General features: G+C 36.1%; 1 protein-coding gene across 1 annotated transcript; it reads left to right on the top strand.

Annotated features, from left to right (window-relative positions):
* The first annotated feature begins 1894 nt into the window (after positions 1 to 1894).
* sh2d7 (SH2 domain containing 7) lies at positions 1895 to 6968 on the top strand. The gene is made up of 8 exons (XM_053486994.1): positions 1895 to 2643; positions 3008 to 3144; positions 3961 to 4109; positions 4571 to 4660; positions 4920 to 5085; positions 5269 to 5421; positions 5692 to 6381; positions 6665 to 6968. Exons 1-8 carry the CDS (start codon positions 2502 to 2504, stop codon positions 6707 to 6709), a joined length of 1572 nt encoding a protein of 523 aa, XP_053342969.1. The 5' UTR covers positions 1895 to 2501; the 3' UTR covers positions 6710 to 6968.
* The last annotated feature ends 4834 nt before the right edge of the window (positions 6969 to 11802 follow it).

Raw genomic sequence — 11802 nt, forward strand, 5'->3', positions numbered from 1 at the left:
GACACATTGAACATTTGATGTATTTTATTAATTGCCCTTTTCAGAAAATGGGATTTAATAAACCTTCATGTATCCCCGATTCTAAAGAGGGCTTCCACGCATCTGTTCTGTTATCTATATCATTAAATTAAAGAATCTTCACACCTGATTCAGCAATTTTTTTTAGATTCATGTTTATATAGATTGATGTGAAAGGATCTCACAAAAACGGTTGACTAGAGGGTATGGATTCCCACTCTGACTGATCTAAACAATGTACGCATTAATGGATGATAGTGGGGGGAATTCATACCCTCTGGGCAACCGTTTATGGATTCATGGTTATATAAACTGATGTTAAAGGATGTCACAAAAACGGTTGCCTAGAGGGTATTAATTCCCGCTCTTGTGATCCATTAATGAATACATTGCTTATATCAGTTAAAGATTGTGTTTCCAGCATGTCATAAGGTTTACTGTTAGTCTCTGGTTGCCATGTGCTGCTGCAGGAACTGTTTATATCAGACCTCAGACGTTTAGGAAGGGAAACACTTTGGTTTCCTGTGACACCTCACAAGAGGTGACAAAAACACACACACACACACACAAACATACGCGTATATATATATATATATATATATATATATATATATATATATATATATATATATATATTCTAAATTCCTGAGTAACATAATTGATCTGAGCACATTTTCACTAAAAAACAAATGCTTTTTGCTGAATCTCCTGGAAATATATTAAAAACATTGAGATATATTATCCCCACACTGCATGTTTAGTGTTTAACAAAAAATATCCTTCACTGAGCCATTAACACATAACAGAATCACTGTGCTATTATTTTCAGTCTCAAATGACATGTGACCTTTCAGAAATGTCAAGCATAATCACACATGCAAGATTCTCAGACAACCTAACACCTCCTGTCTGTCACTAATCGTTGGCATCCATAAAAAGAAAAACAAAGCAACTGTGACCTAATTTAGTGACTAATCTTCAAATCACACTCAGTAAAACAATTTTTAAATGACAAATCATTACAAAAATAAAGAAAGAGTTATGAAAATTCCAATGGTAAAATTTGGTGTCGTGTAGACATTACACCATACACGTAATGGCTCAAACGGTGGGAGGCAATCTGGATTTTGCGTCACGACAAGTATCAATAAAGCTTAGGTGTACAGTAGCCCGATACACTAAACCACAGAATCATGAAAAATCATGAACCACAGAAAAGATGATTATTGTTGAAGTTGAAGCCTTAACACAAAAGTGTGCAAAACCGGTGGTGTCAGATATTAGTCATGTACAGTCCTTTTCTGTACTTCCCAGATCTTTCCTGTTTGGCAGTGTTGTTAGTTGGGTACCAGTGTATCATTCCACTTATGAATCATCAAAGAAGCAAAAGTCCACGATAATGAAGTACCACAGACCCAGTTTGAGGGTAGGGTATCTCGTCTAATTGCAGTCTAAGATTTGAGTGGCTTGTACTGTAAGTGGGCCTGATGTGTCGTGGTGATCAAAAGACTAAAGATGAAACCTGTGACACAGCCTTGAGGAGTCTGTATATCCCACTCACACAGAGGAAAAGATAGGTCACGCTAACAGTAGACAGCACGAGCACATGCAGATTAACCATGATGTAGCACCTCCACATTACAGTAAACCTTCTAATGGTAATTTTGTGTGTGTCCAGGAGGAATTTTATCAGTGGAAAGCAAATTCAGACAAATTCACAAAATAGATGCTTGTGTGGGAAAAAGCGTATCATTTTAGGGAAATTTTTTAATGTATACCTATAGATTTCTTTTTGTTTAGATCATGGTAAACTTACTCTTCATTGGAATGTTTATGCAAATATACTATAGTGAAAATCAGCTATTTAGCATGCTACCCTTCCACCTTCACTTACCGTAGATTATTTATAGACACATGGGTGGTATGTCGTACTTATTTACTGCTCTTGTACGTATTTACAGTTGCCAAAAATATTTAATGCCAAAAAAGTCACCCTTGATTCAGTGCATAATATTATCTGTATTCTGTAGATTTGAACCTGGTGTGGACTACTGTTGAAAAAAAAAGCTGTCTTGTGCTTACTGCAGGACTCTTATTTACAATATGTGCATAGTTAAATCCTTTTAACACATTTATTACAGTTGCCCCTACTCTTCCATACCTGTATATTGCGATGATTTATAATCCTTAAATGTACTGTAAAATAAACAACAGTCAGTTTATCCTACAGGAAATGACGGCTGTCATCCATTACTTGTAGCAGCTGCACTGTACATGAACACACCGAGACCGCAAGTCTTTCCTCTGCCTGCTCAGTTCCATTTCTCTTCAGGAAACGTTTACTTGGTGAAAAACCCTATGTTAGTGCATGTGCGTGTGCGTGTGTGTGTTTTTCCTTTTCGCACTCTCACTGAGCCCAACATGAGCTGTTCAGTTTTTTTGCCCCTGAAGTTTCCAGTCCCCATGGAAGGTGTCTAATGTAAATGTCAGCACTGTATATCAATGGTGTAACTGTCTGTACACCTTCAGAACGCCTTTTATTTCCTCTGAAGCAGCTGAGGAGAACATCTGTCTTGAGCAACATGAAGCTCATTTCACATCACATACAGCAACGCTCCTCAACAGGTATGTGTCCATTGTCTCGTGACCTCTGAGTTTCTTGAGGTTGTTTGTAATGATGAAGGTTGTTTGCCTTTGGTATTGAAAGACTATTTATTTTAACGGCAGCTGTATAGAAGAATTGTATATAGAAGAATAGGAATTACTTTATAATACTCATCAAATCATATTATTTTTTTATTTATATTATGGTATAGATAAAAGAACCCAGTGCATCAGCCTCAACCACTATTTTTGTAAAAATTTTATCATGTGTGGTGGTCTTAAAATGAAAACCAACAGCAGCTGAATAAAGTATCAGTTAAAGCTATAATCAATGAAACTTATAATAAAATAATGTCTTAATTCGCTAATTTTTTTTGCTCACTAGCTATGTTGAGTAATCACCATTGTCTTGGACGGAGTTATTGCAAAACTCAGCTTAAACATATCTCCTGTGAACGACCAGTGGAACAGAAGAGGCGCAAGCCAAACAGGATGCAGACCTGCCTGCTGTTTTGTGTGAAGGTAAACTGGCCTACGAGACTGAGTATAACTGATTTTAGAAGTAATTAATAAATTAATAATTAATTTAGTGAGAATATAAAATATGTAGAGATAGTACAACTAATATTCTATATTAAGGTTACTCCATTAGTGAAGAATAATAAACCATAAACTTTGGCTTTATTGTGCTCAGCCCTTTACTTTTATTGATAACATCTCATTTATTGTTTGTATGGATAACTTTTTTAATTAACAGGTTAAAAATGCTCTTCCAAAAAAAAATCTTCCTTATCAATGTTTTTTCTATTCATAAGTAAAGTACACCCATATAATGATTGTGTTTGTTTGTTAAAATGTATTAAAGTGAGAGTAAATTCCACTATTCCATGTACATTATGGCAAATTTGGTGGTCATGTTTACATTAAAAGATAGAAAATCCATTTATTAACAACAATGTACGTAACTAAATGTACATTTATTACTACATGTGTTAAGTGTGTAGTAATTCCAGTATTTAAGGTAGTTATAATATTACATAAAAAACTAAAGTACTGTGTGTCAACACCTAAATCATTATTATATGATCTATTTACATGTACAGTGTTCAGTTCATTTACTTTTAGATTTAGCATTTTTTACTATATAGAAAGTAACCACGTTGCCCTGACCAGCTCAGGCATGATAAACAGGAACAAAGGCCGTTTTGAGACTGCTGCAGGCCTTTCTACACTAACAGGCGGAAAGTAGGCAAATTAGGGTGCAGGATCCAGTCAGCTGCTTAGAGAACTGTGTGCTCAGAGCCCGTGTTAAATCCTCTCCTCTGTAACCGTGTTTAGGATCGTGTAAAGATGGAGCAAACGCAGCCGGAGACCACCAACAGCAAACTGAGAGAGCTAGCCCTCAAATGGTTCACCGAGACCCAGGCTCCTCTCATCCTTCACAAAGGCAACTTTCCTGCCTGGTTCCAGGGCTTCATCAGCAGAAAGTAAGAATCCCGGAGAGAAACAAAGAGATAGATAGATAAAAAAAGAGTATTGTTTTGTTGGTTAGAACGTTAGACATATTCTATTGTTAAAAAATGGGTTGATTTTACAGAATCATATTAGATTTATTCAAAAGTGGGCAGTGAAAATTGTAGGCAGGAAATAGATTTTATTTTTAAATGGATATCATTTCCATTACATACTCGCAAAGAATTTTGTAAATAATTAACTACGCATGTCAACTTTGAAACATTTTAAAGATGAATGCTAATCCTAACTTTGCCTAATTTTAGCTCATTTAATTTGTATGTTTGTATATCAAAGTGCTTTTTGCTTACCATTTTCTCCTCTGTCATGTGTAACTTCAAACTAACAATTCAGGTTTTTTAACATATTTATGTAGTAAGTTATTAGGAAAATGTCATTTTAAAACAATAATTTTCCATTGGACTGTATTATACAGGGATGCAGAAGATCATCTGAGAGATAAAGAATTGGGCTGTTTCCTTATTCGCCTCAGTGATAAAGCCACTGGATACATCCTGTCATATCGGTGAGTTTCAACATATCAACTGATCTCACGCTTAGACATGCTCTAACAGACGACACCATTCACTGAGTAGAGGCATTACGTACATTTCACCTGTCTCCTCCTTGTGTTTTATAAAACATATAATATATAATTTGCATTTCCTGTAAGCAATAGCAAAAATGGTCTAAAGTTCTCAGTTCGAACAGATGAATGGAATCTTAATAAGATAAAAAATTTTCAACTTAAGGAAAATCCTTTTAACCTGGTTTCTTTTTTTCAGAGGACGCGACCGGTGTCGGCATTTTGTTATTAACCAGAATAAGGAGGGACAGTTTATTGTGACAGGAGACACTGAAATGCATGATACACTCACCAGCCTGATTGAGTATTACAAGGCCAGTCCCATTGAGCCGTTTGGAGAATATTTAACAGTGTCTTGTTGTGAGGTACAGTACTTTACTTTCAAAGCTTTCAACCTGTTATATTGATTATACAATAATACAAATATACAATAATAAAGCCACTTTTTCCCCCAATACGTCTTTAAAAATTTGTGAGTACGATATAAAATATGCATGCCAGTGATTAAAAAAATCTCTCTTAGTTATATTGTGTTACCTATCTTCCAGTTGCCAACAAATGATCTCTACGATGTGGTGCAGTTTGAGCCGAAAGTGAAGTCTGGGGTAAGCGTGGAGGCAGTAAGGAAGATTTGGAACCAGCGAGCAGCTCAGTCTCAACAGGCTCCCACCTTGCCACCCAAGAGCAACAAAAACTCCCAAGTATGTATGAATTACATAACTGATCAGAGGTGTAGTGGTGTAAAATGCAAATAAGATGAAAATTTTCAACATGCACTACATATGATAGATGCATACTTTTACTGTTATTATGCATTATCTATTCATTATATTAAACAGCTTTTGATTGAGAACCTAAAAAGCTAAATAAATGCCACTTTATTGTACTGTTTATATACTGTAGACTCACATATATTCACATATGCCACATGTTATTAGTTTTGTCTCATTGTTTGCAATTACCTTACACAGACCATCCCTCCAGTCCCAAAAAGAGGCTCCCCGAAAAAGACAGGCTCTCTGGAGGAAAAATGCAGTTCAGACAGTAAGGTTCTAACGTATGCCAAGTTGGAACAAGCCAGGCCTCTAGAGTACAGAGATAGCGATGCCAGAGCTACATGGGCTAAACACAGAGGAGCAATGCCAGTCTATGGCCTACCAAATGTCACAGCCCAGGACATGCCTGCACCAGGAAAGGGCACCATTTATTCCGAACTCAGCCTTTTAGACTGCAGAAGTAAATCACTCCCCCTACTGGAGGATAAGGTAAAGGAAGATGTTCCAAGCAAGCCGAACACCTTCAAAGGAAAACCATCACAGCTGTCCCCTAAACTCCAGAGAGAGAGCGCTATGAAAACCAGCAGTCATGAGGTGCCAAGCCACAGCCACAGTCTGGATAAGCTCCTGGATAATTCTTTTTATCAGCTAGCTGGCATGTCTGCCAATCAAAACGACATCAAGCAGCAAGAGAAGAGTGATGCTATGTATGCGGAAGTGCCTTGTGAACCCAGGTTAAAACATTTTAACTTGGAGAACACTTATGAGCAGATTCCTGAATCAAGGTCCACTACAAACCCAATGGAAAACTCTGTTCAGGGAAACACGTACGAGACACTAGAAAATTTCAAACCGAAGCCAAGCGAGTCCACATGGGGCTTTAGGGTGAGTACATGAGTATGTTACTGACTGATATATGTGTGTACAGGTATTGTTAGGTAAATAGGTGCTTTCAACTGAGTTCCAAGAAAATATTGCTGTGGCTCAACAGGGCCTCTAGACTATGTAGTATCAATTGAACCTGACATTTATCAGCGATACTTTCAGTGTCAATGTGTTTATTTAAACTCTGTGGACGTCTATGGCATACAATTTACATTTGCATAACCAGAGTCAATAAAAATAATTCCTTTAATACTGTATAATAATTCCTCTTTCCTTCCTGCAGGGTGACAAATGGAAAAGGCTGCTCCCTGAAAACTGGAAAAAATGACAGTCTTCAGCCACTAAATCAACTGTTCCTCATAAGCAAGGAAATCATGAGAGTTACACTAAAAAGAAAAACAGTTATTTTATTGACCTTATTTCTGTCAAGGCTATTCTAAATGCATTCTAGTGGTTACAATGATGATGTAAGGTTCTATTCTTGTGTTCTTAACAGATTTTATTTCTGTTGAATTATTTAAATGTGTATGTTTATAATTTTTATTTATTAACTTAATAAAAAAATCGAGTTATTCGGAAATCACAGAGTTTGCATTTAAATTTAAATTTTATTGGCAATGGAAATTTATTGGCAATAAAGCATCAGGCTAAGAGTACATTGCAATAATAAACAAAAAGGATACTCAGTACTAACGACAGTACTTTGGTTAGATCAGTGGCTCACCATGTGACACATTAGGCTATTTGATCTAGTAACTTCATACTGTAATCACAGAAAACTGAACTGATGGGAAATAGAAGGGAAGTCTGATACAACTATAAGATTTTAATTGATTTGGCAAGTTTTTCCTTCTGCTGATTTACATCCAGCCACCTCTATTCTCATACAGAAAAAATATTTTTAAAAATCTTTCTAATCAGCTTACACCATATGTCCTGACTTTTGCAACGTCCCATCTTTTGAATTTACAGAAACATAATTGCAAAATTGAGTTGGAAATTAATGATATTCCATGTTTATCTAACTTTTAATCACTATAAAAAAATTATGAACACAGAAAAGCAGTTTCTGTATCAAGATAGAAGATGCATGTGTGTCATGTGTGAGACTGTAGAAGGAAGAACTGTGACATATTTATTGATATATATATATATACTTAGACCTCATCCCCTCTTAAGTCATTGTCTAAATGAAAATATTATATATAAACTAAAGCAATTGTTGTTATAGTTTATTTTTCTTCCCTTTTAGTATTATTTTTTATAATATAAAGTAAGACCCTAGAGCTTGTGGTGATTGAGACTGTCAGTAAGATTCATGTGGAGGTGGGGAAGAGCCCTATGTGCTGATAGCTCCCTGCCTCACACTCTCATTAGCATGAGCGCTGTGGCTAGTGGCTTGCAATGCACCATAAATCTCCTGATAGATGATACTATTATTCACGACCAACGAGTGTGGGCTGAGCATCATTCACGTGATCCTTCACCAGTGAGTGATGTGTGCCTCAAGTGTGAAACCCAGGCCATCCAGCCTTCTCTGTTTGTGTCAGAGGTTGTGTATCTTAAAAGTGCACTATTACGACATATCAGAAACATCTGTGAAAATAGAACACATGGAAACACAGATAAACTGAGAGGGGTATATATTGTGAAAGTGTCTGTTGAGAGAATAAGATAACAGATGTCATGTTGCAGAAAGGTGTGCAATAAGACAAAAGGGGGGGAAATATTCACATATATGCACATAAAGTATTATGTTTACGTATATATTAAATATAGAATTAAATATAGTTCACTTAGCCAAAAATGCAATGCAAGGATCTATGGATGGATACCACATACACAGTCACACCACATACCAGGATTTTTTCCATCTTAAGAAATCTATCTACCTATGTTCGATTGCCATATCATCCTATGACAACAACGTATTGCATGTAATTGTTTTAAGCCATTGAGACTATGTCTTAAAATTCCAATCTGCAGCTGTCTTAGAATCATTATAACTATACTGTACATGTAACTAACATGTAATACTGTATATTTAACCATTTGAGCCCCTGTTAGCTGCAAAATTGGAAGCACTTAACTGTTGAAAATGCCTCTGAATGCTTTAGCATTACAGTTTTTTTCCCCTGGAACAAAGGTGCACAAACCTAATACAGCATGAAGAAAAATTAAATAAAGTCCAGGGAAATTGGTTTGGCAAGGTTGGAGTGGAAAATCGCCAGCTGACATCACAGAGTCCTGACCTTGCTTTGACTGCACCTCCTTGTGTGACATCAGCATCTGACCTCACTAATGCTCTTGTGACTGAATGACCAAATCGCAGAAAGACTTTTCAGAAGATTGGAGGATGTTATAACAGCAAAGAGGTGACTGCATCTAAATAAGATGTTTAAAATGCAAATATGGGTGTGATGATCAGATGTCCACAAATGTCCAGCCATATGATAAGCAGCTTTAGTTTGCTGAAAGTAAATGCAAAACTTTGACTGCTACTGTGTGTAATCTGAGACCAGATCATTGTGTTTAACACAGACTACTATGATGCCGTGCTCTGCCAGCATCATGATGTCACATTATCAAGCATGACGAGCTATCAGCTAGAAAATGTACAGTATGGTCACCGATAAATGCATTTTGCCATTTTTTTATGTGATGTACAACATAAAATGCTGTACTGTGTATTTTTATCATCTGCTTCTACATGCAGTACATTATAAAGTGTGATTTAACCAAAAGATACATATTTGATGCAGTACTTTTAAAATGTTTATACTGTACTATTGTCTAGGTTTCACACTCGTTTTCTTTTCCTTTTTTTCATTCAATCTTTGATTAAACTTTACTAACTCATCCCTAACATGTTGTAAATGCATATTAAAGAACTACTTAACATACTGTTAGCCACATTTAAAAAAATTCAGTTTTAGTTTTTGTATTTTTTATAATAAGGAAATATGTCCAACAAGATTGCAGATTCAGGGTAAAATCTCATATGCCCCTAAAGACACTAGATATCTCTCACAAAAGCAAACCTCATCACTCTGCAGTGCTACAAATCCCAAAAACACAGACAGAATTCTGCTCTATAATGAATTAATTACTTATTCATGCACCTCATTTCCACAGAGGTCTGTGACTGGAAAACTGATTTTATTATGTTTTGGCACAATACCTGCACTGTTGATCATAATGCAATTTTCTGTAGATATATGCACTATGGTAGGTATAATTCAGTTGTTGTTTTTTTCAGGTTACGGGCAAATGTACTGTACTAAAGCTGACTGGGTTTCTTAGTGGTTTCTATTGAATCTGATACAAATTCAGCACGGAATTCATGGAAAGTGTCACAAACTAAACAAAGAAAAATGAAAAAGATAAGATTTTGCTGTTTTCCATCTGTTAGTATAAAAAACACATGAGAATTGCACTTCAAAAAGTTTCAACCAGATTGAGTAATACTTATTGTTGCACAGATTCCTCCATATATGTTCTATCTCAACTCTGTACTGTATGTATGTGTGTATTGTCTCATGTCTGTAACACAGACTAAACAGGGAGTGTGAGATAACAGATTACAGAGATCAAATTCAGAAATCAAGAACTGCTAGTACTGCACGAAGCAAACAAACAGGTGTATGAATGAAACTTTAATGTAAATATATGGGTCAGTGAGCAGGAAGAGTAACACGGTAGTGGCAGAACAAACAAAGGAGCACTGTGTTGTATTTCCTTATTTGTGCACTAGTCATGTAATTGGCAGACAGCACATTTATGTATTAAATTGTGGGGGGTTTGTAATCATTTTTTATTTTTTTTTTATTGAGACATTCACTGATTTCTTTTGTAAAACATACTGTAGGACAGGACAAAAATAACTTGATAACTGCATAGAACCTGAACTGACTCTGAGTGCTATTGAGCTGCTTTTAAAACTTAAACATTCTACAGCTCTGCTGAGGTGCCATCTTGGACTTTCACAACGCTCAAATTTGATTTGAGGCTTGACAAAAGCGGCACAGTGTATGAGAGAGTCACTAATGCCCTGCTTTGCACTACGGGCTGGTGAATCAATGCGCTTAATGGCTACTTTACAGTCCAGCACACTTGGTGACTGTATCAGACTCAAACAGAAGTCATCCTATTGGGGGATCTAAATCAGCAGCTGCTCGGGCTGAGGAGCGCAATTAATGAAGCCGCATCATCAGCACATACCTCCCCCCACAGATTTTAAAACGGCCTCATAAAGGGAGCTGGGGGTAACTACCAGGAATTAACTGCATATTAACACGAGCTGCCTTTCTCTAATATGTGCGAATTGCTGCACTCTGACTCCACACTTTTTTCCTTTTCATCAATATGAGTTGTAATTTTTTCAACATTTCCAATCAACACCTTGTACGTTAAAAATAAATGGCTTAGTTGTTCTGATTCCATTTAGCACCCTCAAGGATTCTTTGTTTCATCCCTATAGCTAAGATGTTTTCTTATAAAACCCTATAGAAGTGCTTTCTTTCCAAAGCAAGTTTTATATCTATTAAGAAACATGAAACCATTCGACATCCACAAAAGCTGTGAGACACCCTATACCTTAAGTGTATTACTGTATTATAAACTATGCTTCTATACAGTATAAGGCCAGAAGTATGTGCATAGCTGACATGGTCAGAATGACTTTGTATGCTGTAGTATTAAGATTTCATTTCATTGTAACTAACAGGCCCTTAACATGTTCCATCATGACAATGTCCCTGTGCACAATGTAAGATTAATGAACACATGGTTTGCCAAGGCTGCACAGAGCCCTGACCTTAACCCCATTTCAAAGAACATCTTTGAGATGAACTGCACCTCAGGCCTTCCCAACTGACATCAGTGCAGGATCTCACAAATATCTCACATAGATTTTTTCAACAAACATAAGTGGGACTCAGAATTGTGAAGTATAGAGTGCCTTATCGCTTTTTTCAGCACAATCTAGGCAATACGATGAACTGAATTTTTATCAACTATACAAACATGATTGAGCAAAAAAAAAATAAAATGGGTCATAAACAAAGAAATAGCACAGATATACATATATTGTGGTAAAATTTGTACATTAAAAAGTAATAATATCTTTCATTCTACCTGACATATTTAAAAACCCATATGCACAGTTTGATGTCTGAAGACTCCCTGTTAACACCAGCCAGGAGTCCAAATAAGCATGTACACTATATATATTTTTAATCATCATTGGCATATGCTGTATTGCACAAATCACCACATCTGTGTTTCTTGAAATAGGATGTTCAATACTCAGATGACCATAGGCTATATTTAAAAATGTGTTATCTCGTCATCCTTTTAGCCATGTAGTGAATTGCAAATTAAGTTTCTATTAAAAGCTTATTAAAATTGCTCATCACATCG

This window comes from Clarias gariepinus, chromosome 2 (assembly GCF_024256425.1).
Source record: "Clarias gariepinus isolate MV-2021 ecotype Netherlands chromosome 2, CGAR_prim_01v2, whole genome shotgun sequence".
Classification (NCBI taxonomy): Eukaryota; Metazoa; Chordata; class Actinopteri; order Siluriformes; family Clariidae; genus Clarias; species Clarias gariepinus.

Bases quoted from the DNA above. Each gene is read 5' to 3' on its own strand.
- sh2d7 (XM_053486994.1), top strand. From the start codon at position 2,502: ATGTCAGCACTGTATATCAATGGTGTAACTGTCTGTACACCTTCAGAA. The intron at 2,644-3,007 runs GTATGTGTCCAT...TTTGCTCACTAG, and splicing joins ACAGCAACGCTCCTCAACAG to CTATGTTGAGTAATCACCAT. The intron at 3,145-3,960 runs GTAAACTGGCCT...AACCGTGTTTAG, and splicing joins GCCTGCTGTTTTGTGTGAAG to GATCGTGTAAAGATGGAGCA.